The 27,583-nt window shown below is 41.4% G+C and overlaps 1 protein-coding gene across 5 annotated transcripts in view; it reads left to right on the top strand.

The window, feature by feature from the left end:
- Positions 1–26,520, top strand: part of Nfrkb (nuclear factor related to kappaB binding protein) — a 33,081-nt gene extending 6,561 nt beyond the window's left edge. The window contains exons 4-26 of one of the 5 annotated variants that reach the window (XM_077796975.1): positions 447–574; positions 1,640–1,814; positions 2,379–2,480; positions 3,109–3,182; positions 3,955–4,039; positions 4,384–4,564; positions 4,806–4,914; positions 5,271–5,397; positions 5,641–5,706; positions 11,317–11,396; positions 11,503–11,549; positions 12,791–12,848; positions 13,441–13,615; positions 14,480–14,586; positions 15,499–15,622; positions 15,849–15,928; positions 16,081–16,301; positions 16,600–16,870; positions 17,539–17,751; positions 20,286–21,053; positions 24,099–24,205; positions 25,307–25,442; positions 25,554–26,520. In XM_077796975.1, coding sequence (XP_077653101.1) covers positions 447–574; positions 1,640–1,814; positions 2,379–2,480; positions 3,109–3,182; positions 3,955–4,039; positions 4,384–4,564; positions 4,806–4,914; positions 5,271–5,397; positions 5,641–5,706; positions 11,317–11,396; positions 11,503–11,549; positions 12,791–12,848; positions 13,441–13,615; positions 14,480–14,586; positions 15,499–15,622; positions 15,849–15,928; positions 16,081–16,301; positions 16,600–16,870; positions 17,539–17,751; positions 20,286–21,053; positions 24,099–24,205; positions 25,307–25,442; positions 25,554–25,679 — 3,560 coding nt within the window. In that variant the 3' untranslated portion in view covers positions 25,680–26,520. Of the gene's footprint in view, positions 1–446; positions 575–1,639; positions 1,815–2,342; positions 2,481–3,108; positions 3,183–3,954; positions 4,040–4,383; positions 4,565–4,805; positions 4,915–5,270; positions 5,398–5,640; positions 5,707–11,316; positions 11,397–11,502; positions 11,550–12,787; positions 12,849–13,440; positions 13,616–14,479; positions 14,587–15,498; positions 15,623–15,848; positions 15,929–16,080; positions 16,302–16,599; positions 16,871–17,538; positions 17,752–20,285; positions 21,054–24,098; positions 24,206–25,306; positions 25,443–25,553 lie in introns of those variants that run through there. The other 4 variants (XM_026392444.2, XM_026392442.2, XM_026392441.2 and 1 more) reach the window with 4 other exon arrangements.
- Positions 26,521–27,583: the final 1,063 nt, after the last annotated feature.

Below are 27,583 nucleotides of genomic sequence, written 5' to 3'. Positions count from 1 at the left end.
TTAACTTAAAAAGGATTTCCCCTCTGTGGTTGGCAGAGGTTTTCTTTACTGAAGCTAGAGTCTCAAGTAGAAGTACATTGTCCTCTCCTGTAGAATAGAGGGAGAGAAACTTGGTTGATTTAGAGAGGTTATATAAGGATGACATGCTTCCTCCAAATAGTGGGGTAGTCTGGTAAGGACACAGGGATGTCAGGGCAGACATTTCTCTATATTTTAGTCTTAAGTAGTGACATGTTTCAGTGTGCTGGTTTTGCTGATTTCAGTTGTGTTGCATGGTTTTTGCGATTATCAGTCTTAACTGAGCTATCGTTTTCTGCATTCTTTTACTTCTCGTTCTCTTGTCTGATTCTCTTGAATGCCCTTTAGTTCTGTGCTACAACTACATCTTAAACACCCATTAAATGTGTTGACTGGTATGTATATAGTTGTATCTCTATTTTTTTAAGATGGACACTTTAACCCTGAGGTGGTCAAGTATCGGCAGCTATGCTTCAAGTCACAGTACAAGCGATACCTCAACTCTCAGCAGCAGTATTTCCATCGACTGCTAAAGCAGATTCTTGCTTCCCGGAGTGTAAGTAATGCTGGGAACTGAATATAAAATATGGGCAGTATATGCACAGGTATCAAGAAATGGTTCAGAGGCAAAACACAGATGATAACCACTAAGAAAAAAATGCTACCAATTAAGCTACAATACATTTAAGTTGTGTCTTTTTATTTTCCCTTTTCCCTTCCCAGCTATGTCTTTTTTTTTCCTTATCAGTTTTATAATGTGTTTTGATTTCAGAGATGTTAAAACATGAAACAGTAAGTGCTTCCTAAAATTAATGAAATATAGTAGCTTCCATATTTACTAAGATAAACAAATGGATTTCAGATTCATCATGGGTTATTGAGGAAAACTAGGATGCTCTGGAATTGATGTGCAAGTGTACACAAGGCCTCTGCTGTGATGGACCTGTAGAACATAAAGCTCAGTGGCCTCTGGGTCTTTTCCAGCCAGGTAATTCTCAGAGGCAAAGTTGTTCTGAGTTCTTTAAGTGGTTTTTTGAACTTAAGTATAGAAATATTTGGATGTAGCATAAGTATTCATTTTCTGTGGAGAAATTCAGTGTTCAGATTTGGGATTTTTTTCATTAATATAGGTTGAGTAATCCTTATCTGAAGTCCTTGGAACTAGATGTGTTTTGGATTTCAGATTTTATTTACTTTTTTTGGATTTTGGAATATTTGCATACACATATTGATATCTTGGGTATGGGACCCAAGTCTAAACATGAATTCATTCATTTCAAATATACCTTATGTACATAGCTTAAAGGTAATTTATATACTATTTTTAGTACACTTTTGTTTTGACTTCAGCCTGTTATATGAGGTCAGGTATAGAATTTTCCACTTGTAGTGTCATGCACTCATAAAGTTTTGGATTTTGGAGCACTTTGGATTATGGATTTTGGATTAGGAATGCTCAACCTGTAATTAATATATGTCATTTTTATTTGAACATGTTCATGTATCTGCATCTTTCTCTATGATGGAGTGGGGAATTAAACTTTAAATGTAGCCTTACGAGTATACAGTGTATGTTAAAGATTTGATGATTACATGTATTCCCATTTGATTTTCTGCCTAGGATTTACTGGAGATGGCCCGAAGGAGTGGCCCAACCCTTCCCTTCAGGCAGAAGCGTCCTTCACCATCCCGAAGCCCTGAGGAGCGGGAGTGGCGGACCCAGCAGCGCTACTTGAAGGTCTTGAGGGAAGTGAAGGAGGAGTGTGGCGACACTGCCCCATCCTCTGATGAAGAGGGTGAGTGTCTTTGGGCACTTGGGTTAGCTGGGGCATTGGAGCCAGTGGTAGCCCATTTATCCCCTTGGTAAAGAAGTCCTTTATGAGTTGTCTTGTCTGGGGGGGTGGATAGTGGGACTCATTAGCCCTTGGTCTTTGAGTCACCGAGACACTGCTATCAGGTGGGAGTGACTCCATGCCCTTTTTACTGTGTGCTTATGTGGCACTTGAGTTAGTGAGAACCTCTTGGATTAATCCCTGCAGGGCAGGGTCTCTCCACAGTAGGCCTTCTGGTGCCATTGTGCCACTTGAGAGAACTGCTTTTCCCCTTACAGGAGAGTAGTAGTGACTGTTGGCCTGCTGCAATGCGACCCCATCACTCTGTTGAAGTCTCTCTTCCTGGAAGAGCCGTTTAAATGACCTAAGTGTGCTCCAGCTCATCTGGGGAAGGGTCAGAAAGGAATGTGGAACCCTGGCCTCCATGTTGTTGGCTTAGCCCTGTTGAACCCAAATGGCCACTTACCCAATCTCCCCTATTGGAGTCCACAGCCACGTTGGATTTACAAGAAAAATTTTCTTTTGAAGATCTCAGCTCATGGCTTCCGAGCTCTCCAGCGCGTTCTCCTAGTCCTGCGGTGCCCCTGAGGGTGGTGCCCACGCTTTCCACCACGGATATGAAAACTACAGGTGAGAACTGAGCTGATGCCATTGCTATCCTAGGAAATCACAGTGCAGAAGTGAGAACTCCTTAAAGGGAGGTAGTGTCTAGATTCCCGCCTGCCCCAAAACAAGCAGTGCTCCTTAAATGAAGGTGATGGGGATAAGTTTTTGTACCATTCTGCTTTTTTTATATCTAGAGGTAGACCTTCTTTCATTTAAAAACAAAAAACAAAAAAACAAAAAACAATTGTCCAGAGCTGATCAGCTAGTGTTTTGAGATATAGAAAGCAGAATTTTGAAATAATAGTTCAGTCATAGCACAAAAGAGATAACCAGAGCTTTAGCAATTCCTTTGAATGTCTCTGAAATTGGAGAAGAATTTGAATTTGGAATAGGAATCAAAAATGTTATGAAGCTTAAATGTGCTTTTAGACCAGCCAAGTAACAAAATCATTTAAAAAAAAAAAAAAAAGGAAAGGAGAAGTGCTGACGGTGACTGAATAAAGGTTTTTGGTACTTGTAGTACACAGGAATCAAAAGGGAAACTCAGAGGATTATCTTACTTTTGAATGTCACAAGTGACCAGGAAGATTTAAATTAGAGCACTGTTGTAGTGAATGACCTAGTCCATGTGGTTTGGTTCATTTTCTCTCAGATAAAATAGAACTGGGGGACAGTGACCTGAAGATAATGTTAAAGAAGCACCATGAGAAGCGGAAACATCAACCAGTAAGATTGGGATGGATGTGGCCAGTTGTGATTTTCAGTTGACTCTCTTTGGCATGGTTATCCCGAGGAGGATACTAGTAGTCACCACCTCTTTTGTGCTTCTCTGTTATTGTTAGAGGATGGGAGCAATTAGAGAGGCTAATTAGCATCAGAGATAAGAGGTGATGACAGGTGTTTTGGCTTTATAAGGCAAGCTTCAAGCTTTGCCACGGCACTGTTTGGTATGTGAATGAATTGTCTCCATGTCTTCAGCGCTCAGCAAGGTTAAGGAGTTTGTCTTCAGTCAAACAGCCAGTAAGTGCTAGAGCTGAGAGCCAGACCCTTTTCTCTCCGTACTTTTTACTATTTCGGTTATTCCACTCAACTAAATCAAGCCAGAGAGTACGATGGAGAAAAGAGGGTAGTCTGGGCAGAGCAGTGAGATAAGAAGAGTCCTACATTGGAAGTCAGAACATTGAGCAGATCCCTTAACTCCTCTGAATGCTTTTTTCAAACATTTTAAACACTAACAATATTAGGAAGACTGCTTGAAGAGCACATGAGATAAGGAATGCAGAAGAGCTGTATGAATTGTAAATGCCGTGCAACAGAACACCAAAGTTTCCCCTGTGTACTATTATGAAGAGCAATTGTTTTTATCTCTGTGTAGTTTTAATTCAACATGATTTCCTCAGGTGTCTGGGACATCTGGTTGTTAGGTAAATTGGCACAGTCACCATCAGTTTTTGCTTCCTTTCTGGGCCATAACCAAATCTCTGAATATCACATCTAGGATCACCCGGACCTTTTGACAGGGGACCTGACCCTCAGTGACATCATGACTCGAGTAAATGCTGGCAGGAAGGGCTCACTAGCAGGTAAAGGACTATAGGTCTCTTCCTCCGGATGATTTTCACCTGACTTTGGTGTTAAATTGTATGAGTCTGTCTACATGTGGCAAAAATAAATGAATCCACATCTTTCATGCTGATACCTTTTACTTTGTTACTGCCCTTAGGAATTCAAAATTAATACAAAGTATCATTAGGTGTTAAAATTAAGCTGTAAATCACTCATTCCATTTTGTCTTAAAAACATCTAAATATCTTAGTAAATTACTAAGACTTTTCTTTGTTGGGTTTGAGGAAATACGCAGATAAAGACCCCTTATTTCTAATATAGAAGAAGCAGTTCAGTGACTTATGTTCCTTATTCTTCCCAGCCTTATATGACTTGGCTGTCCTTAAAAAAAAGGTGAAGGAAAAAGAGGAAAAGAAAAAGAAGAAAATAAAGCTGATTAAATCAGAGGCAGAGGATCTGGCTGAAACTTTGAGCAACACTGAAGGGGTCCCACCTCTCTCACAGGCCCCATCTCCACTGGCAATACCTTCTATCAAGGAAGAGTAAGTGAGCAATAGATTACATGGTGTTAAGGTTTAAGTTTGGAGATTAAGCTGGAGGCTATAACTGTTCCTTTGAGGCATGTGTGAGTTGGCTCTGAGTGTCAGGGATCCTGTTAGGAAAATGTATTGTGTGTCCCTTTCTTGAGCTTTTATAACTGCTAGGAAGTTTGGGGGACTTGAACAAATTTAGAATGTGTTTTTGGTCTTTGTGGTTGTTGTTATATTTTTCTTCTCTCATTAGGCCCCTGGAAGACCTCAAGCCTTGCCTTGGAATCAATGAGATTTCTTCCAGTTTTTTCTCTCTTCTATTAGAGATCTTGCTTCTGGAGAATCAAGCTAGCCTTCCTATGGTAAGAGTTTTGGAAAAGTCAGATGTACATCAAAGATTTTTTTTTTTTTTTTTATTTTTGGTAGATGGACAAAATACCTTTATTTCATTTATTTTTATGTGGTGCTGAGGATTGAACCCAGTGCCTCACACGTGCTAGGCAGGTGCTCTACCACTGAGCCATTACCCCAGTCCTGTACACTAAAGTTTTGAAATTATTGGAATCCCTAGCTTGAGGGGATTCCTCCCAAAGCTCTGCAGCCAGCTTGCTCTGGGACTTGGGTAACTTGAGCAAACGGACCCAGCTTGCACTAGCATGTCTTGAATTGCTGATATAGAGAATTTAACTGGCTTCTGTCTTCCTTTTCTCCCCGCCAGCTGGAGGAAAGAGTTTTGGATTGGCAGTCATCTCCAGCCAGCTCCCTCAACAGCTGGTTCTCTGCAGCCCCTAACTGGGCTGAGTTGGTATTGCCTGCCCTTCAGTATCTTGCTGGAGAAAGCCGAGGTAAGGTCATTTTTTTGAAGGGTCACTGTTTTTCTTTTTTTGTCTAAATTCTTAGACAAATTCATAGAGAAATTTTTGCCTAAATTCTTGTTTGGTCTATTTTGCCTTTGCATCATACCATGTCTTTTGCCACACCATAAAGTTCTCAGAATCTTTCAGAGCTCAGGGGTATGTAGCCTTTTGTCCTGAGTTTAACACATTCTATCACCTGTGTGGTTGGTTCATGTGATTTATTTCTTGCAGCTGTTCCTTCCAGTTTCTCTCCATTTGTTGAATTCAAAGAGAAAACCCAGCAGTGGAAATTGCTTGGTAAGTAATTTGTATTACCTACCTTTCTCCTGTCCTCTCCAGCTTCTTATGTATTCTAGTCAATATAGTGCAGGAGATTGGCAAAAGGGCGATATTCGACTTTATTTTTGTCTGTGAAGGAATTCTTTAAGACCCCTGTACTCTTAAAGTATAGGTTTCATCTCCACCCCCATTTGGACTTTGCTCCCAAAGCTGAAATGGAATAGTCTTTTTATTTTTTTTTAATTTTTATTATTATTTTTATTTATCTATGACTGCAAAATGCATTACAATTCTTATTACAAATATAGAGCATAATTTTTCATATTTCTGGTTGTATACATAGTATATTCACACCAATTCGTGTCTTCATACCTGTATTTTGGATAATAATGATCATCACATTCCACCATTATTAATTACCCCATGCCCCCTCCCTTCCCCTCCAACCTGTCTGCTCCATCTAGAGTTCATCTATTCCTCCCATGCTCCCGCTCCCTATCCCATTATGAATCAGCCTCCTTATATCAAAGAAAACATTTGGCGTTTGGTTTTTTGGGATTGGCTAACTTCACTTAGCATTATCTTCTCTAACTCCATCCATTTACCTGCAAATGCCATGAGTTTATTCTCTTTTATTGCTGAGTAATATGGAATAGTCTTTTTATTATGATATAGCCTGTGGATGGTGACATTCAAATCTGCTGTTGTATTTTATAGTAGCATCAGCATTTATATTAAGCATGCCAATGGTGTGGGATTCATTTGTACTACAGTTATTTTTATTTATTAAAAATGGGCTTTTTTATTAAGGATGATGTGCAGTGAGATATAGGACTGCCCCAAGTAAAGCAGTTTCTAAAGAACAGTGTCCTTTATTTTAAATTTATAAAGTTCTGCTTACTCTATTGGCTGTTACCTGGTGATGGTGATAAGAGAATAATTTAATTCAGTATTGGTTTTCTACTGAAATTCCCAGAGGGTTTGCTGTCTACATCAGAAGGGCACAGATGAGGCTGTCATCTAGGGAGGAAGTGTCAAGTGAGGAAAAAAGAGGGTTGAGGACTAAGCCTTGAGAAACTCCACAGTAGAGACAGCTGAATGCAGCTCATGTAGAGAGGACATGGCTACAGAGACAGGAAGAAAATTCTGAGGTTGTTGACTCTTGGGAGCCAAGTGATTAAAAGATTCAGTAGGGTAAATATAAGAGATTGTAAATATGGAACAGATTGCAAAATTTTTAGTGAATAGTGAATCCTTAGTGAAGGATGAGGGTTGGGGACAGTGTGAGTTGAAGGTGATTCATGGTGCTGCTGTGCCTATGGTCTTCAGGTCGTGGCTGGAGTCAACCATAGTGATAATATTTACATTGGCTCTGCAAACTGTCCTTATAAGACCAGATAATAAGTACTTTAAGCTTGTGGAATAGATGCTTTCTGTTATTACCCCTTATCTCTGCCATTATAATGCTCAGCTTCCAGACAGTAGGGGAATGAACAGGTGGGGATGTTTTCTACAAAAATATATTTACAAAAGCAGGTGGCTAGTTTGCCATGTATTGGTGTACACCATGGGAATCTGTAAATGTGACCAGTCAGGGCCCCCTTTCGTATAACCAGTTAAAAATTTACCAGCACATCACTGATTAAAGAGCCAGTGAATTTCTAGAGATTTAGCTGGGCAAGGGCAGGATAGTAAGGGAGATTTGTGGCCAATAGAGGAATTTTAAATGGGAGAAACCTTGAGTAAGTTTAAATGTTGATGGGAAGGGTACTGTGGACCTTGAGGAGAAGATTGAACATGAAAGAGAGAAGGGAAAATGCATCACATATATTCCTGGGAAGTGGGAAGACGGTGAGCTCTGTATGGCAGGAGCTAGCACATTTCTTCCTAACTAGCAGGAGGAAAGAAGGAAATAATGGATATATAGCAGTGGGCTGATTGGTCTTTGTAGGAAGTTTGGTCTGTTGACATTTTCAGTGTAAAGTAGAAGGTGAGAGAGGTGAGATTGTTGCTGATGAGAAGGGAAGTCTGAGGAGAGTAGGAGATGGTCATTGTGTGAAGCAGTGTGACCATAGATGACATAGGATAGCTAGGAAGTCATGAGTGCTGCCAGGGGAGGCTGCTCATTGTTCACTTCTTTGGCCTTCTTCTGTCTGTTTGTGCACTTTTTCCTCTAGGGGTCCTCAGCTGCTTAATTTGAAGCATGGAGAATGTGGATAGTTCAGAATTTGAATTTTGCTAGATTGAAATGATGCAGAAAATCAGAGGGCAGAGGTAAAGGTATTACTCTGTTGGGAAGCATATTACTGGACCAGGAATCTGCACTGAATGGAGAGAAAAGAGAGAGAGATCTGGGCCAGTGGCAGCTGAGAAGTAGAGGTGTCATTGGGAACTGTCCTGCTGGGTCCAAGTGAAGCTTTCATGGGAGTAAACGGGCAAGGTGAAATCCAGGCCATTATGTTTAGAAAGCAGAGTGTGGGTTCTTCATCCTGACTGGCTGTGTACTATGGTCAGTGGAATTTTTTTAAAAAAATATCTATTCCTGGACCTTACCACAGGGATTCTGATTAAATGGTTGGGATGGGGTCTGAACTTTGATATTTTCAAAAGTTTCCAGGTAATTCTTCAAAATGCAACCCCAGTTGAGAAACTGAAGTAGGCATTTTGAAAATAGAGCAGCTTTAGGAACTGGTGTGCTTGTGGGAATGATTGAGTGGAGTGGAGTGGAGTGGAGTGGAGTGGAGTGGAGTGGAGGGAGGAGGTTATGGTAGAGGAGGAGATTTCACCAACTGAGAGGTTAGGATATTGGATATACTGCTCATGTGGATGTGGGTCTTCCTCATAGTGGCAGGGTGTGGAGTAGTCAGAGAGGGTGAGCCAGTTCCTGTGAGGAGAAAGGACTAGATGCAAAACCGCAGGAGTGGGGATTGGGGTGTACAGGTGGAGAGCAAAAGCCTCAGGGAACAGGCTTCCCCCCAGCTTTATTGATGTGTAATTGATACATTAAAAACTGCTTATTTAATGTATGTAATTTGATGAGTTTGGACATACACGCATACACCTGGGAACCATCCCCACAGTCAAGATAGACCTTTCAAACTTCTGTATCTCCCTTCCCCCTTTTTCTGGCAAGAACATTAACATGACATCCATCTTCTTAATAAATTTCGAAGTGGCACAGTACAGTTTCATTAAGTACACAACTAAGTCCTACAGCAGGTCTCTAGAACTTATTCATCTTGACATTTCATAATGGAAACTTCATACCTTTGGAGCAGCTATTCCCCTACTTTGATTTTACTACTCCTGCTCCTGGTAACTATCAATTCTGTTCTCTGTTTCTGTGACTTTGAGCATTTGAGGCACCCTGTATAAGTGTTAAGTGAAATAAATTTGTCCTTTAATTTATTTCACTTAACATAGTGTCCGTTAGGTTTATCCTTGTTGCAAATGGCAGGATTTCCTATTTTCTAAGACTGAATAATACTCCATTTTATGTTATAGCATATTTATTCATTCATCCACTGATGGACATTTGGGTTGTTTTCATATCTTGGCTATTGTGAATGATGCTGCAGGGCACATTGGAGTGCAGATATGTGTTTGAGATCCTGATTTCAGGGTTTTTTTTTTTTTTTCCCCCTTATAATTAGAAATGGGATTGCTTGACCATATGGTAGGTCTGTTTTTAATTTTTTTGAGGAGCTTCTGTACTATTTTTCATGGTTACTGCACCATTTTACATTCCTACCAACAGTGCATAAGGTTTCTCTTTTCTCCATATTCTTCCCTCTACTTTATCTTTTTCTTTTCTTGTCTTTTTTAACAGTAGCCATCCTAATAAGTGTGAGGTGATATCTCAGTAGTACTTTTGATTTGAAGTTCCTTGATGATTAGTGATATTGAGCACCTTTTCATGTACGTGTTGGCCATTCATATTTCTTCTTTGGAATAGAAATATAAGAATTGTCTATTCAGGTTCTTTGTTCCTTTTTAAATCATGTTGGTGATTTTCTTATCATTGATTTGTAGATATTCCTTATATAATTTAGATGTTTTAGCCCTTTATCACATATATCGTTTGCAGTTATTCCCCTTCTATTCTGTAGCTTGGCTTTTCTCTCTGTTGATTATTTCTATGCTGTGCAGAAGCTTTCTAGTTTCCTGTTATCCCATTTACTTGTTTTTGCTTTTGTTGCCTATGCTTTTGGTATCATATCAAAAAGGTTAAGACTAATCTCATAGAGCTTTCTGTGGTTTTCTCATAGGAGTTTTATAGTTTCAGGCCACATGTTTAAATGATTAAACCATTGGTTTTTGCATATAGTATGATGGAAGAATCTAATTTCATTCTTTTAAATGTGGATATCCAGTTTCCCCAACACTGCTTTTTGCAGACTGTCTTTACCTCATTGAATGTTCTTAACACCCTGGCCAAAAGTGAATTGACTATATGCGTGGGTTTATTTCTGGGTTCTGTGTTTTAGGAACAGGCTTTTGTTCTTATTTTTCTAAAAAGAACTAGGAGAGGGCTTGCTCGCCTAGCATGTACAAAACCCTGGGTTTGATCCTCAGCATCACATAAAAATAAATAAATAAAATGAAAGATATTGTGTCCATCTACAACTAAAAAAAAAAAAAATTAAAAAAAAAGAACTAGGAGAAATGTCTGAAATCTTTGAAAAATCTCACCTCTGTCTCCTGACTTCATTGAAGGACATGGCTATGAGAGAATGAGCAGTCAGCCTCCCTATAGTTAAGAATCAAGGGAGAACCAATTTTCTCTCAGAAAATACCTGAAAACCATATATGTGATAAAGGGCTAATATCTAAAATATATAAGAACCACCAAACAGGAGAAAAAGATGGGCGATAGAACTACCTGGTTTTGCAGTAGCATTTCTGGAAGCACAAAGGTTCCTGGAGATGGGTATTGGTGGTATTGTATGCCAACTACTGAAATCAAAGAGAAGCATCTTGGTGGATGTGACCTTTTTGGGAAGCACAGGGACATTCTCTCACAAGCAGACCTGGATGATGCTGATTAATGGTGACTTCTAGTCTAGCCTGGTTAAGAGATTTAGGTACATTATGTGTCAAGAGCTTCAGGAGGGCTCTGAACAAATGAGAGAAGGGCACCGACAGAGTGATTTTCTTTTCTAGGCAGACCAGGAGGAGTCCTTTTTTTTTCTTCTTCCCCTGTCTTAGGCTTCTGATTGCTGTGCCAGTGTTTAGAATGCCTTTGTGGCTCACTAGCCAATCCCTGTTGTAAGTTTTCATAACATGTGATGCCTACCACTTTCCATATTGGGTTTATTTAATATATGCTCTTTTCTCACTTTACTATAAACTTCTTGAGGGCAGAGACTGAATTCACTGGATGACCCCAGCTTCTCCACAGGTAGTACCTGGCACATAGTGGTTACTCAGCAAATACCTGTTGAGTGAATTGTCTAAGGAGGTGATACATAGCAGTGAGGGTATAGTCTGTGAAGGGAAAGGCAGTGCTAAGGATCTTGGCTTCAGTCCTGATGTATTCTCTCTTTGTCATAGGTTAAGAAGGTAAAGAGAAAGGGGGATTCTGAGTTACACCTTAGATTTTGTCTTCTTTCCCCCACTTTCTTATAGGCCAGTCTCAAGATAATGAAAAGGAATTAGCTGCGCTCTTCCAGCTGTGGCTAGAGACCAAAGACCAGGCCTTTTGTAAGGTATAATTTTTCAAAATACCAACTCTTCCCCTTTTGTTTTCTAGAACTCTCAAATTAGTGAAAATTCTCCAGTCCATTTACCTGTTAATGTTTTCCTTTTCTCCAGCAAGAAAATGAAGACAGCTCAGATGCTACAACACCTGTCCCTCGGGTGTGAGTATAGCACTCTAATGGTGGGTGGTATCCCATGAAACTATGATTCCTGGTACTTACATGTCTTAGTCTGTTAGAGCTGTAATGGGCCTGAGAGATCATAAGAATTTGCTGATTCTCACCTGCCTAATATACCTAACGAGGGCAATATATATCCATTGATATGAATGGCTGCCTGTGGAAGGAGTTCTTTCTTTTTTAAATGTTTATTTTAGTTGTAGATGGATATAAGACCTTTGTTTTATTTATTTATTTTTATGTGGTGCTGAGGATCGAACCCAGTGCCTCACATGTGCCAGGCAAGTATCACCAAGCCCCAACCTCAGCCCCAGGAGTTCTTGATGCTAGGAGGGGATGTGCAGTAGAGTCTGAGGGGATTTGATCTCCCTTATATGTGAACATACTATTTTCCACATGTTGTCCTCCTGGGTTTCCCATTTGAAAATGAGTTATCTAACCCATCCTCCTCCTTTCTTTTCTTTTTTTTTAATTTTTTTTAATATTTAGTTTTTAGTTTTAGGTGGACACAATATCTTTTATTTTACATTTATGTGGTGCTAAGAATCAAACCCAGTGCCGCAAGCATGCTAGGCGAGCATTCTACCATTGAGCCACAACCTCAGCCCCCCAACCTCCTCATTTCTGTAAAGAAGTTGGGTTATGAGGTTACATTATTTGTTGAGGGTTAGTGACAGGAATTCACTAGAATTTACATCCCGTGAGTGACTCCTCTCATATTGCTCTTTCCTGTCTGGTGTGGTTTTGCAGTTAGATTTTTTTTTTTTTTTTTTCAGCATGGAGGATTAAACCTAGGGCCTCATGCATCTTAGGCCAGTACTCTACCCATGAGCTGCACCCTAAGCCTGTGCATTTAGTAGAAGTGGGGGTAGTACAAGCATTTGTAAGTTTCCTGTGAGCCAGGAAATATACCCTTGCTATCTAATTTTTCGTTGCCATTAAATTGGATTTAGCAGCAAGATATCAGCTTAATTTCCACCTGCCCAATACTTTTCTGGATTTCTAAGTATCAAGTAATTTTTGGAAATACCATCAAGAGTTACTTGGTAGGAGCTGGAAAGTGGAGTTTGTAAGAGTTGAGTACATCTAAAGGGACATTTCTGAAGGGACATTTTTTTTGTGTGTTTCAAAGAGAATGGTTCTGGTGTTAAAGAAAGGAGATGGATCTGTGACCTATCTGCTAGTAAGTCAGAGTTAAGACAAAATTCTTTATGTTTCAGAAGAACTGACTATGTGGTGCGGCCCAGCACTGGGGAGGAGAAACGGGTTTTTCAGGAGCAGGTAAGAAATATGGAGAAGATAGAGTAGGTCTGTTTCTGTGAGGCCCTGTAGATTGAAGTGCTGAGCCTGACTCTTGAGTCTACCTTCATGGAGGAAATTCATACCTTCACCGTGGATATTCTGTTGGTTGGGATTGATTGTGGCGGGGGCGTGGGGGTTGCAGAAGTGATGTGGGGAAAGTTTTAGTCTGTTAGAGCTGTAATGGGCCTGAGAGATCGTAAGAATTTGCTGATTCTCACCTGCCTAATATACCTAAGGAGGGCAAAAAAAAAATGTATATATATATATATGTATATGTATATATATATGTGTGTATATATATATATATATACACAGTATATATATATAATGTATATATATATATAGAGAGAGAGAGAAACAAACTACTTTGATGATTTCTTTAGCAAAATGCATTTTATTTCTTCATCCTTTGCTCAATAACCAGTTCTGAGGACCATCCTTTTCTCACTGTAGTTGGCTCGTCATCCTTGGGGGAATTTTTCATTCCATTCCCATTTTAATCTCCCCATGTGGATCTAGAGTGAACTCCACTGATTCTGACTCAGAAGCCTTCTCCCTTTTCTCTGTGTAGGAGCGTTACAGATACAGCCAACCCCATAAGGCATTCACCTTTCGCATGCATGGCTTTGAGTCTGTGGTGGGGCCAGTGAAGGGTGTGTTTGACAAGGAGACTTCCCTCAACAAAGCTCGGGAACATTCCCTTCTGCGCTCTGACCGGCCTGCCTATGTCACCATCCTGTCTCTTGGTATGTGGTGATTTATTTTTTCATTCTGAATCTTTCCTCAAGTCATCTCTGTCCTCCCTGCATACCCCCCACCCGCCTCCTCCACCCTGGGGTGAGTCAGGCGTAGCATTTGGAAGCTTTGAATTGGGAAATGAAGGGGGGATTCTGCTCTTAGAGATTGGTGGCAAGAATCACTGTTCTTTTCTGAAGGTGTGCTATTATTTATGTTCATTTAGGAAGTGCTCAGAGGCCAGCTGAATAGGTTTAACTATATCACTTTGCTTCCTTAAAGATTTTGTTGTGCCATGAATCCCTTTGGCAGTCTGGTGAAACTCATGGATCCCTTCCCATAGTTATACTAATTCTAAATATACATTAAATTCTTAGAGTTATAAAGAAGCCAATCATATTGAAATAGTTATCAAAACAATTAAAACAATGTGTAGAAATATGAGTTTTTGTTTTAATTGACAGGATCTAGCAACAGGTCTTATAAATATATCTGTAACTTCCAGATATGGAGATGTGTTTGACATTTATAATATGAAAATATTTAATTTCTCTTACAACATCGCAGCACTGCCAATACATGGTTTATTACCTTGTGTTTATAATCAAAGGAGATTCTAAATTTCAGTGAAAGATAAATTTTTCTTACCTGAATTGATGGACCCACTGAATTCTAAGATATCTGTGGACTTTATTCTTGCCTCTGTGAAAGTGTGTAGGAAACACCAGTGGCAGAGCTTTCAGCCACTAGGGGTCAGTGTGCCCGATGCTGAGTTGGGAGGCTGAAGAGCACTAACTGCAGGGAGCATCACCCCACTAGAGCAAGTAGGGGGATATTGCTTGACTCTTGGGCTTTGCATTTCCTAATGTTATCAGTTCGGGATGCAGCAGCTCGGCTGCCTAATGGAGAAGGCACACGGGCAGAGATCTGCGAACTGCTCAAGGACTCCCAGTTTCTTGCACCAGATGTTACCAGCACTCAGGTAAATTGGAGAAACAACTTTGCTTTGCTTTCTTTCAGAATGTATTTCAGAAAACTTTTTAGAGGGCTGGGGTTGTGACTCAGTGGTAGATCATTTGCCTCAGCACGTGTGAGGCACTGGGTTCTATCCTTAGCACCACATGAAAATAAATTAATAAACAAAGCTATTGTGTCCATCTATAACTAAAAAATATTTTAAAAAAAGAAGGAAAACTTATTAGGAAACATAGGAGGATCACTAAGTTCAGAGCCAGCCTCAGCAACTCAGAGAGGCCCTAAGCAACTTAGTGAGACCCTATCTCAAAGTAAAAAATAAAAATGGGCTGGGGATGTGGTTCAGTGGTTAAGCACCTCTGGGTTCAATCCCTGATTATTACCTCCCCCCCCCCCCCCGGAAAATGAAGAAAAACCGGTGCAGTGGTGTACCTATAATCCCAACTAATCATGAGGCTGAGGCAGGAGGATTGTGAGTTTGAGGCCAGCCTGGACAACACAGTGAGAACCTGTCTCAAAAGCAAAAACACAACTAAATGAAGAAAGGAAAAAAAAAAAAGAACTTGAAAAATGCACACAGTGGTGACCAAAACCCCTGTCAGTGAAACACAGAAGCAGCTCTAGGTTTTCCTTTAGCTTATAGTAAAAGAAAAGTTGCTATAGTTAGAATTCAAAATATTCTTACAGTGAAAACATCACTGTCTCAGGAATTTTTTTTTTTTTTTTTTTGTCTCAGGAATTTATAGCATTTTTTGTTTTGCCAGGTGATTTGGTGAGCCACTAAGAAGACATAGCTAGACTGAGATATAGTCTGTTATATCGTCAGCTATGAATCATCTAGGGATTTTTCTCTGGATTCCAAACAGCTTCTGTTATCTGGCTCTGGCCTGACCCTTACTTCCCTTTTCTCTGTTCTCAGGTCAACACAGTAGTGAGTGGTGCCCTGGATCGACTACATTATGAAAAAGATCCTTGTGTGAAATATGACATTGGACGGAAGCTGTGGATCTACCTGCATCGGGACCGGAGCGAAGAAGAGTTTGGTGTGTGAGGCTTCTGGGGAGTGTGTCCAAGTAGACCAGTGATGATTCTGACTTTCTGTCCCAGTTCCATCATTCTTTCCATTGGCATTCAGGTAGAATAGGATTATGGAGGCAGGGTCTTACCACCAGCAAGGCCTTGGGTTTTAGCAAAGTGCCCCCCCCCACTCCCACCCCCTTAATATACTAAGATCCAAATCTTGCTGAAGCTTCTCACTTTTGTTTATAGAGCGGATTCACCAAGCACAAGCAGCTGCGGCTAAAGCCAGAAAAGCCCTTCAGCAAAAACCCAAGCCCCCATCCAAGGTGGTAAGTGATCTCATGAAGAACCCTCTTGAGAATCCTGGGACTAGGTCTAGGTACTTAACACTGTGCATCAGGAGCCGAAGAGTCCACCCACGCCTTCCTTTCTGGAGCCTTTATGACACCTGTGGTAAATTTCCCTTTCTCATCTTTTCTAGAAGTCCAATAGCAAGGAGACTTCATTAAAAGTCCTCAGCAGTGGACCTTCTGAGCAAAGCCAGATGAGCCTCAGTGACTCTAGTATGCCACCCACCCCAGTAACTCCTGTAACCCCCACCACACCAGCATTGCCTACCACCCCAATTTCCCCTCCGCCTGTGTCATCAGTGAACAAAAGTGGCTCTACTTCTGTCTCAGAACCAGCTAAGTCTAGTTCAGGGTAAGTGCCTCTGTTTTGTTTCTATATTTTCCCCTCCAAAATCCTCTTGTATGCATGTTCTAAGGTTGTTTTCTTTGTGTGTGTGTGTGTTTGGGGCTATGATGGAATTCAGGAGCATTATATGAGCTATATACCCACACCTTTTTGAAAACTTTTGTTTTTGAGGTAGGGTATTGCTGAGTTGCCCATGCTAGACTCAAACTTTTTATCCTCCTGTCTCAGCTTCCTGAGTAGCTGGAATTACAAGTGTGTGCCACCACTTAAATTCTTATTTTTGTTTCCTTGATGTTCCTCATAGGGTTCTTCTGGTGTCCTCACCAACAATGCCACAGCTAGGAACAATGCTATCCCCAGCTTCCAGCCAGACTCCACCCAGTTCACAGGCTGCTGCCCGAGTTGTAAGCCACTCTGGCTCAGCTGGACTGCCCCAGGTGCGGGTGGTGGCTCAACCTAGCCTTCCTGCTGTCCCACAGCAGTCAGCAGGACCAACACAGACACTGCCACAGATGCCACCAGGACCACAGATCCGGGTGCCAGCCACTGCCACACAGACCAAAGTAGTACCCCAGGTAAATGGAAACTGTAGGTCACTGGGAAACAGGACTGTGGACTGACTGAGGTAGGCTGATGAGTCAAATGGTCAAAGTCTGGAGAAGGACCAGGGGATCATAGATTGTTGTTCCTGAGGATAAAGTTCACTAAGATAACTCATTTTATATTTAAAACCATGTAAGCATTTTTAGATACTCTGTTTTACATGTTGGAAATCAGACCTTCAGGAGAACTTCAGTAATTTTCCCATTGTTCAAACAATAGTACCGTTGTAGAGGTGGGATATAAATCTGATAAACCTTTTAGTTTAAATCTCAGGCTCCTTCCATTGTGCCTTAGCCATGTGTCTTGGGTATTCCAATGACTGTCTGTATGATTTTACAGAAGATTTTTATCCTCTTTACTTCATTTTTCTCTTATTGTATATAAAAGGAGAATATATGCCCTGAATATGTAGGAATAACCAGATGCTAAATGTAAAGATGTTCTGAAAATTAAAGTGTTTTATACAAATACAGGAAATTTGCAGTGTCTGTTTCAGAGAGTGTTGAGCCTTGAACACTGAGAGAGTAGTAGGACTTTTAGAAGAACATTCTTGGGTGGTGACACATGGGGAGATCCTGCCTTGGAGTGCTGATTTCCATTTCAGGGTCTAATTGACCTCTCTGCCTCACACCTTGAACAGGCAGTCATGGCCACTGTTCCAATCAAAGCGCAAACTGGGGCACCCAGTGTACAGCGGCCTGGACCCATGCAGACAGGGCTTACGGTGACAAGTCTCCCTGCTGCAGCCAGCCCTGTGAGCAAGCCAGCCACAAGTTCCCCTGGGAGCTCGGCTCCAAGTGCCTCTACAACTGCAGTCATTCAAAATGTTACAGGACAGAACATCATCAAGCAGGTACGTGGAATTCTCCAGGTGGTTCTCTTTTTTTTTTTTTTTTTTGTCCCAAAACAGAAACCTCAGGCTGGAGGTCCTGAACAGACAGATGTCTGTGGAAAAAAGATTTGTCATCTTGGGCTCTTTGTTTATAGGTTCTTCAGCTATGTTTCCGTTCAAGACAGTTGCAATTTCTGTGGATGCTCAAGGGATGTCTTCCATTTCTTTCCATATAATTTAGCATTTGGTAGTAGTTTATGGATTTAGTGAGACTCTCCAAGGACTTATTTAAATTCCCATGGCCATATTCTAATTGGCTTTTCAGTTTACACCAGTAATGGTAGAATACATTTGTATTTGCAGACTAGTAGAAATATTGACAGGAGTGCTTCCTATGTATCTGTACCATGCCTTGCCATTTTATAGATGTTAGTGGTCTGTTTCTCAAGCACTGGAGGGTGATAGATACTTCTGTTATTCTCATTTTATAAATGAAGTGGAGTTATATAACAATGAAGTAGCCTTTTCATTCAGCAGTTGTTCACTGTCTCTTGTGGCAGGCACTATGTGAAGGATTGGGGATTTAGTAGTCTGTTAAGTAGACTGAGCCCTGCCTTTGTGGAATTTGTGTTCTCGGAGGGCAAGGAGACAGATAAGTACATCAGTGTCAGAGAATAAGAGATGCTGTGAGGGGCTTGGGATAAAGCTCAGTTGGTAGCACAAGGCCATGGGTTCAATCCCCAGCATCATACACACACACACACACACACACACACACACAAAAGAGAGATGCTGTGAGGCTCAGTAGACAGGGCAGTGTTGGAGAATGGTAGTGTGCTAATTTCATCCACGATGATGGGAGTTGGCCTCTATGAGGAGATGAAATTTGAGGGAGACAAATGAAGTTGGTGTGCTATGGTTACGATGATGACTAGGAGATAAAGCATTCCAGACTTAGGCATGGAAAGTGAATACATTTGAGAAACAGCAGGAAAGCCATTGTAACTGGTTTACAAGTGAGCAAGCATGAACATATGGCTAAAGCATGGTGGCTTAAGAAAAGGGAGTTGAAAATGGCCCCCATGGGCTTTGGTTGCAGTGACTAGATAGTGGTCTCGTTTTCCAAGATGCAAGAAAACTGAGGTGTAGGGACTGCAAGGCAGATACAAAAATGTGCTCATGCAGGAGAAAGCAGTGCTTATATTGGGTGTGGTGAAGAGTGTAAGAAGAGACTCATTGTATATAGTTGAATAAATGTGACGAGTTCCAGGGGCTTTTTGGGAATGGCTTCAAAAGAGTGTAAGATGATGAAGCAGAGTTAGTGAGTATAAGTAATTTTTAGAGGAATTTTGCTTTTCTGAGAACTGGGCTGGAGTGGAATGTGAAGGGGAATTGAGTGAAGCAAGGAGGGCAGTATGGAGCAGAGCCAGGGTTGTTTGTATTTAGGATGTCCAGTGTCATGGCATGTCTGTGTGGCAGTGGTCCAGTAGAGGGGCCATAGAGAGGAAGGTTCTCATGGAGCATTTGACTTTCTTTTTGAGTTGATATGAACCCACGGAGTCTGGCTCTAGAGCCAGATACCTCAGCACACTACTACTCTCATAATAAAGGTGATCCAACCATAAATAGAATAAAATATACTTGAGACTGATGGGGAAATACTGTTATATACAGATGTAATTATGTTGAATAGTAATGATAGCATTGTGATTTTTAAAAAAAAATTTTTTTAAAGTCCTTTCCTAGGTTAGGGATATATAGATAAGTCTTTTTAAAATTTTTTATTGTTCTTTTTAGTTATATATGACAATAGAATCTATTTTGATATATTTATACAAACATGGAATATATCTTACTCTAATTAGGATCCCAGTCTTGTGGATATACACAATATTGAGATTCACTGTGGTGTATATACACACACACACACACACACACACACACATACACACACATACATGTACACAGGAAATTATGTCAGATTCATTCCACTGTCTTCCCTATTCTCCCTTCCTTCCCTTCATTCCTCTTGGTCTAATCTATTGAACTTCTGTATAGATAAGTCTTTGATGAACTGTTATTTAGTTTATTTATTTATATGTGATGCTGAGAATTGAACCCAGTGCCTCACACATGCCAGGCAAGCACTGTACCACTGAACCACAACCCCCGCCCTGTAGATAAGTCTTGATTAGTAAAATGATCAATCTTGGATAGACTTTAAAATGTTCCAGTTCCTAGGGGCTGAGGATGTAAGTGTGGCTTAGTGATAAGGCCCTGGGTTTAAACCCCAATGTCTACTCCCCCCAAAAAATTACAGTTCCTCTCTTCTACCCTTCTCTCCCCAAGGTGGGAAAGGATACAAAGTGATTACTTATGAAGGTGGGAGAAGGGTGTATGCTGTGGTCTTCTCTACTTTTGTGCCTGTTTATTATTTTCAAAATAAAAAGGTAAAGATATATGAAACATACATGAAATAGAGGTTTGCTTAATTTTATTGTGTGATCAGTCAGCATCATGAACCCCTTCATTAATGCTGTGTCTCCCCCATACAGGTGGCCATCACTGGGCAGCTTGGTGTGAAGCCCCAGACAGGCAACAGCATCCCACTCACAGCCACAAACTTCCGAATTCAGGGTAAGGATGTACTGCGACTGCCGCCCTCTTCCATCACCACAGATGCCAAGGGCCAGACGGTTCTTCGAATCACACCGGACATGATGGCCACGTTGGCTAAGTCCCAAGTTACCACAGTAAAATTGACTCAGGACCTCTTCGGGACAGGAGGTGGTACTGCAGGCAAAGGCATCTCTGCCACCTTACATGTCACTTCCAATCCAGTCCATGCAACTGATAGCCCTGCCAAGGCCAGTTCAGCCAATGCTCCTTCATCTGCTCCAGCAGGCACCACTGTGGTCAAAGTGACTCCCGACCTCAAGCCAGCAGAGCCCTCCAGTTCAGCTTTTCGCTTGATGCCAGCCCTTGGTGTGAGTGTGGCAGATCAGAAGGGAAAAAATACAGTGGCCTCTTCAGAAGCGAAGCCAGCTGCCACAATTCGCATCGTGCAGGGCCTGGGAGTAATGCCTCCCAAAGCAGGCCAGACCATCACTGTTGCAGCCCATGCCAAGCAAGGGGCCTCAGTGGCCAGTGGGTCTGGAACTGTCCATTCTTCAGCAGTATCCTTGCCCAGTATGAATGCTGCTGTGTCCAAGACTGTGGCTGTAGCTTCTGGGGCTGCAAACACACCTATCAGCATCGGGACAGGAGCCCCCACTGTGCGGCAGGTCCCCGTCAGCACCACGGTTGTGTCCACGTCCCAGGCTGTGAGTAATGTCAGTGGTAAAGAGTATCCCTCTCTTCAGGAAGTCTCTTAAGGTTGTTAGCTCCCCATCCCTCAGGAGACTCGCTAGGACCAAAGAAATGTCTTTGTAGGTGTGGAAATTAGAAGTCCTGTCTGTATTCTTTTCTTTGATCCAAATGGATTTATGTATTTTTATGAACCACATTTTATAATGGTATAGTTCATGCATACGTTCTTACACAAAATTGTAAGAATGGTGCTAACAGTATAGAGTAAAATGTAAAATTTCTTTCATCCCTCTACCAGTTCTTCGTTTATAACTGCTAATTATTATTAGTAACACAGCATTTATCCTATGAGTCCTTTTCCTGTGCATTTTCATATATATATACACATAATTTAAGGAAAAAAAAATCTACAAGAGCCCTTACTCTCTCTTTTTTTTTTTTTTAAAGAAGTCTTAGAGATTCTACACCAGAGAGAGAGATACTGGCTACATCCTTTCTGATGATGTAGCGATTCATAAAAGGGATTGTGTTAATATATATCCAAGCCAGAGGATGTGGCACACACCTGTAATCCCAGTGGCTCAGGAGCCTGAGGCAAGAGGATCACGAGTTCAGTCAGTCTCACCAACTTAGTGGGGTGTTTAGCAACTCAGTGAGACCCTTTCTCTAAGTAAAATATAAAAAGGGACTGGGGATGTGGCTCAGTGGTTGAGTGCCCCTGGATGCAATCCCCAGTACCAAAAAAAAGAATACAGTTTCCACTTTCCCAGTACCACTGTGAATGTTGTGGTGTGTGTGTTTGAATATGTATGTATTTCTGGGTTGTTTGTATTTAGGGTGGAGATTGTGAGGAGGAGGCACAGTGAGGCACAATTGGAGGCTTTGATACTCTACTTGTGCTGTCAGAAAGGCCACACAATCGTTCTCATCAGCAAGTCTCCAACCCTAACCAGAGCTGGCTGGTTCAAGTTAGAAGGCTGTTTAACTTTATGTTCCTGTCTTACTAGTGGAAAGGGCGTTCCTTTTCAGTTTTGTTTCCCTGATCATGAGTGAGGTTGAGCATACATTGTATAGAGATTGGCATGTGCTCTTTAGTGGAAAAGAAATTTTTGCTTGTTTTTGAGGGAAGGGAGGTATTTGACTTTTTTTATATTGTTCGAGGTGGCCCTTTTTATGTGTATAGAATATATTTCAGTCTGTCATCTTTCATCCTTACATTTGGTACCTCTCACTTTATAGGTATTTACAATATTATTGATTAAATCTTATTAACACTTTACGTATTCTAGGTTTTGTGCCTATGCCTACCTTTCTCCAGGATTATAAAGATAACTAAGAATTTTATTTTTACAAAATTATGAGTTTAAAAAAGTATAAGTGATTGTCCATTTAAAACATAATTCTGTATCATGAAGTAGGGATCTCATTTCATATTTTCAAGTTATCCCCAAATCATCAACTAGTTTATCCCTTTCTCACCAACTTGAAATGATTTGTTTATTATGAACTAACTCCCTATATCAACCTCAACGTGTTTCTAGATGTGTGTTTTCTTTGATCTTGGAGTAAGGAACACCATTCTAGTGTATGGAGGATATAAAACATGTTTTTATTTTTCTAAGCAAGCTACATAGAAAAAGTTTAATAATTTGGGATAAAAGCCAGGGTGATGAAGGAAGACGGATATACATGTTCTTAAGCAACAACACCAAAAAAAAAAAAAACTTACGTAATGTGGTTAAGGGAAAATAATTATATGTTTCCAAATCACAAAGGGTAAAGTTAAGGAAGTGAGGAAACCGTGTTTACCCAATCTACCTCTGCCCTCTTGAATCTTCCTCCTGACACCAAAAGGTCCTACCCAGTGGCATCTCCCTGTGTCACTCAGACATTCAGTCTAGGTAAATATAACTGGCTTATCCAGCCTTAGCTACCGAAATAGTTAGAATTATATGCATGCCCATCTATGTCTTTGCTTAGCTTCTTATCAACTGTCCCCTCTTTTTTTTTTGGTGGTGGTGGTTCTGGAGATTGAACCCAGGGCATTGTTCTACCACTGAACTACATCCCTGGTCCTTTTTGTGTTTTATTTTGAAATAAATTGCTAAGTTGCCCAGGCTGGCCTTAAACCTGGTATCTTCCTGCCTCAGTCTCTGGAGTTGCTGGGATTACAGGTGTGTACCACCACTCCTGACACAACCACCCCTCTTGATTTTTTTTTTAAAAATTAGATTTAATTTACCTAAGATTTTACTACATAGAAATTGTATTACTGGGCTGGGGAGTATAGCTCAGTGGAATGTGCATGAGGCCTTGGGTTCCATCCCCAGCACTGCCCAAAACAAATTGTATTATTAAACATGCATTAGAAACCAGGCACTTTGGGAACCGGTGACCATTAATCCCTCCCAGAACCCTTAATATATTGGCCTTTACCCTTTTTTTCATCTAGGTTCTTCTTGGGACTTAGCTGGTAAGTTTAGTGGACTTTTCACTTGGTTGAGTTTATTATTGGTATCCCCTAACTGACCTCTCTTATCTTGGAAAAACAGAAAGCACTTGGAGAATGTGACTTGTTCTTTATCCTGCATGCCTGGCTGTTTGTTCCCCCTCAGTGAGCCTGCATTCCAGTGAGGGGGTAGCTGTGTCCTTTCTCTGTTAACTCTTGGGCTTCTCGCTCCTTCCTCATGTGTGTTCCACCTCATAGTTCTAGGTCCCCAGCACTGTACCATATGTTGGGGGATACTGAGATGCTTAAGCCTCTCCTCCTAGGGGCTCAAAACCTAGGACTGTAGTGAATGAACACACACTTTACTATGTAGTTCAGGTACAGGTTTTATACCCATGAAAGAAGATTGTAAGATGATAATAGGCCAGGTGACACCTTACTACCAGTGTGAACCCTTTTATGTAGGGTTGCTTGGGCCCTGACCTCAGAATATTTGGACTGTGGTAAAAAATAGGGACTGAAAGTGCTCCTCACTTCTTTTTCCCTGTAATGATGCTTGGTGGTCTTCCTTTCTTCTATTCCTCAAAAGCCAATTTCTTTTTCTCTGCAGGGGAAGCTACCTACACGGATCACAGTTCCACTGTCTGTGATTAGCCAGCCAATGAAGGGCAAGAGTGTGGTCACAGCCCCTATCATCAAAGGCAACCTGGGAGCCAAGTGAGTCTGTTTGTAGTGAAGGAGCATCCTCAGGGGTGGAGGTGGGGATGGAATATAATGTCAGTCCTTGTCACAGAATGGGATGGCAGCTGGTATTTCTGTGTCCCCCACACCAATGCTCATCAATAATTGCCATGTTCATCAACAATATTTATTGAACATGTAGTACTGTTTTAGGTACTCTAATTAAAATGGACAAAAATCTGTACTGTTTTCAAACATAGATTGCAGGATGGGGTGAGGAGTAATTTAAAAAAAAAAACCTAATGCATCAAGTGATAGAAGAGGAGTGTGAGGCACCTGCCTTTGACGTTTGAGCTCTGAACTTAGGACAGTTCGGAGGATGATGACTTCCTGTGGCCCTGACTTAATCAAGATAAAGGGCAGGATGAAATCAAGTCTACCACTATCAAACCAGCTTATGTGACATGGCTATTTGAGGCAGGGCTTCATTTTCTTTTTCTTTTTTTCTGGGAACCAGGGATTGAACCCAGGGGCATTTTACCACTGAGCCGCATCCCCAGCCCTTTTTATTTTGAGGTAGCATCTCACTAGGTTGCTTACAGCATCACTAAGTTGCTGAGTCTGGCATTGAACCTGCAGTTCTGCCTTACCCTCCCAAGCTGTTGGGATTACAGGCGTGTGCCACCATGCCCAGCTCGTTTTCTTGTTTTAAGAGTTGAGGTTTTGCTATGTTGCCCAGGCTGACTCTGAACGTCTGGATTCCAGTGGTCCTCCTGTCTCAGCCTCCCGAATAGCTGGCACTGTGGTGCACAACACCACATCTGGCTCAGGAGGTGTTTTTGCCAGGAGCACACACCCTTCTGGGCTGTGTCTTCTGGTTAGGGTAATAGATATAGAGTCTAGGACCATTTTATCCAGAGTGCTAGGGCCTTCTGTGCTCACCCTTTTCTGCCATGGGAAGCATAGAAGCTGGAAGAAGGGTGGGGTCTTAGCAGCTTGTGTCCATGTGAATCTGGAATGCTGGAGTTTTGACTGAACACCAGACCTGCCTGTTTTCCTTCAGTGCACAACCTAAATCCAGGGCAGAGACAATATCCCATGATATAGTTATACCTTACTTCTGCTTTCCCTCCACAGCCTGAGTGGCTTGGGCCGAAATATCATCCTCACCACCATGCCAGCAGGTACTAAGCTCATTGCTGGCAATAAGCCTGTTAGTTTCCTCACTGCCCAACAGTTGCAGCAACTTCAGCAGCAAGGTCAGGCCACACAGGTAAGGTCCAAGGCAGACTCTTGGCCACATCAGACTTTTCTGTTTCCGTTACTGTTCTTAACTGATGCACCTACTTGTAGTCCACTGACCAGACCTTCTCTTTGCAAACAGGTGCGCATCCAGACTGTTCCCGCATCTCACCTCCAGCAGGGTACAGCTTCTGGTTCCTCCAAAGCAGTCTCCACTGTTGTTGTGACCACAGCTCCATCTCCTAAACAGGCACCTGAACAGCAGTGATTGTGACAGAGGTGGCTTCCATAAAAGATCACTCCTGGTCTGCCTTGGCTCAAAGAAAGGGAGCACGGAGGTTTCGTTATTCCTCCAAGCTTGTCTGTTAAAGGCAGGCTAGTGGGGAGGATAGAAACGGCCTTGATTCTGCTGCCATACACCATACTGGAGCCCTAAGAATGTTTTACTCCAGGTTCCTGAGTCTGCTCTCTACCAATCTAGGAGAAGATTCTGTCAACAGTCGTGGAAGGTCATGATTCCATCATTCAAGCCAAAGTTCTCTCCTGAGAGTAGGACGCCCAGGGAAGGCTTACTATTTAGAGTGGGCAGGCAGTGTGTAAGCCTTGTTCTAAGGGTTGTATTTTTTAGTTTCTGGTTTTCTTTGTGACTTGTGGTCTAGATATGAGTTTTGTGTTCTGAAAATTTTGTGTAACTTATTTTTTTAAAGAGCCTATTGCACTCTTCATCAAATAGAAATGTGGGCTTTAGCTCCCCTCTAAAATGACCACTTGTTTTTTTGACCAGAATGAGAATCCTAGCCAGTTGGTGGCTGATTTGATAACTACATTGTAGTTGAGAGTCTATGAGATAAAAAAAAACACATAGAAGTTAGGTAGTGTGGATTCCCCAAAATGGGATTGTTCTGGCATCACCTCTTTGTTGGGGTCTTGATTGTGGTCCATACCTTCGTCTGCCCAGTGGGCAGAGTACAGTGACAGAGACTTTGCAGCACCAACTTTGTTGCATTTCAGAGATTGTGCATTCTGTTTTGTTCTAGAGTTGGAGTCACAAACCCCAGGCTCTTGGGCCCAACCACCAGTTTTTGTAAATAAAGTTTTATTGGAACATAGCCCACACCCATTTGTTTATGTAGTATCTATGGCTGCTTTCAAGTTAGCAGGCAGAATCGAGTAGATATCATAGAGACTGTGTGGCCCTCAATCCTGAAGTGATATACTTTTATAACCCTTTAAGAAAAAGTATGTTGATCTCTGGCAGGAGAAACAGCAGGTAGAAAGTTGGCAGTGTGCAGGGTTGGGCACTACCAGCTTCAGAAGAGGTTAGTCTGGATTTCAATTTATTTATTCCTGGTTATTGCAGTCCTCAGCCACTTTCAGCTCTAAGTGGAACTCAGAATGGTATTTTAAAATGTCCCAAGTACTTAAGGAACTGGTCATTTATAACATATGCCTCACCTATCATGGGGCAGGGGTGGTAGGAATGCTTTTTTTGCAGTGATAGGGCTTCCCTATCTCACTTAGAAGTTATTCATATTATTAAAAAATTTATCTTGAACCTGTGGACTGTTAGTGGTGGTCTTGTATAGGATCTGGGTGGGGAAGTAGAGCTGGAGGACACAGAATGGAAGTGGCCTGGTTTAGATGGTAGCTATGTTGCAGGTGGGTATTAGGCAAGGTGCTGAGAAAGAGAAAAAGGTTAGAGTGACTTGTTGGTTACCCAGTGGTTTTATAATTTCCTATTGCAGTTCTGTAAAATAGATGTATCAGCCCCCTTTTAGCTGTGAGAAGATGAGTATGACTGAAGATTAAAAACAGAACCAAGGTGAAAACTCAGACTTCTGATCTTAAGATTCCTTCTCTGCTGCATTCTTAAGGGGAGGGTGGCTAGGATGTATCATGATGGGCGTTGGGGACAATCAGAGTTGGAAGGTGGGAACCCTAAATTCCAGAGGGCAGAGGAGACAGGTAAGATAGAACTCTTGATGGGTGTATGGAAGACTGGCACAGAAATAAGACTGGAAATGGTGAGAGGTAGAGACTAGAGGGAGGGAACAACAGGGTACTTTACTTGAGTGAAGTAGAGTTCATCTGTGTTTTATAATATAGAGATCATTCTAAGAGTTACTTTTCACATAGGAAGCCATGTGACATGTGGCACGAAAGAGAAAAAGA

This window comes from Urocitellus parryii, chromosome 4, assembly GCF_045843805.1.
Source record: "Urocitellus parryii isolate mUroPar1 chromosome 4, mUroPar1.hap1, whole genome shotgun sequence".
NCBI classification, from domain to species: domain Eukaryota; kingdom Metazoa; phylum Chordata; class Mammalia; order Rodentia; family Sciuridae; genus Urocitellus; species Urocitellus parryii.
Note: the sequence above shows the minus strand (reverse complement) of the source record. Positions and strands in the feature narration are given on the sequence as shown.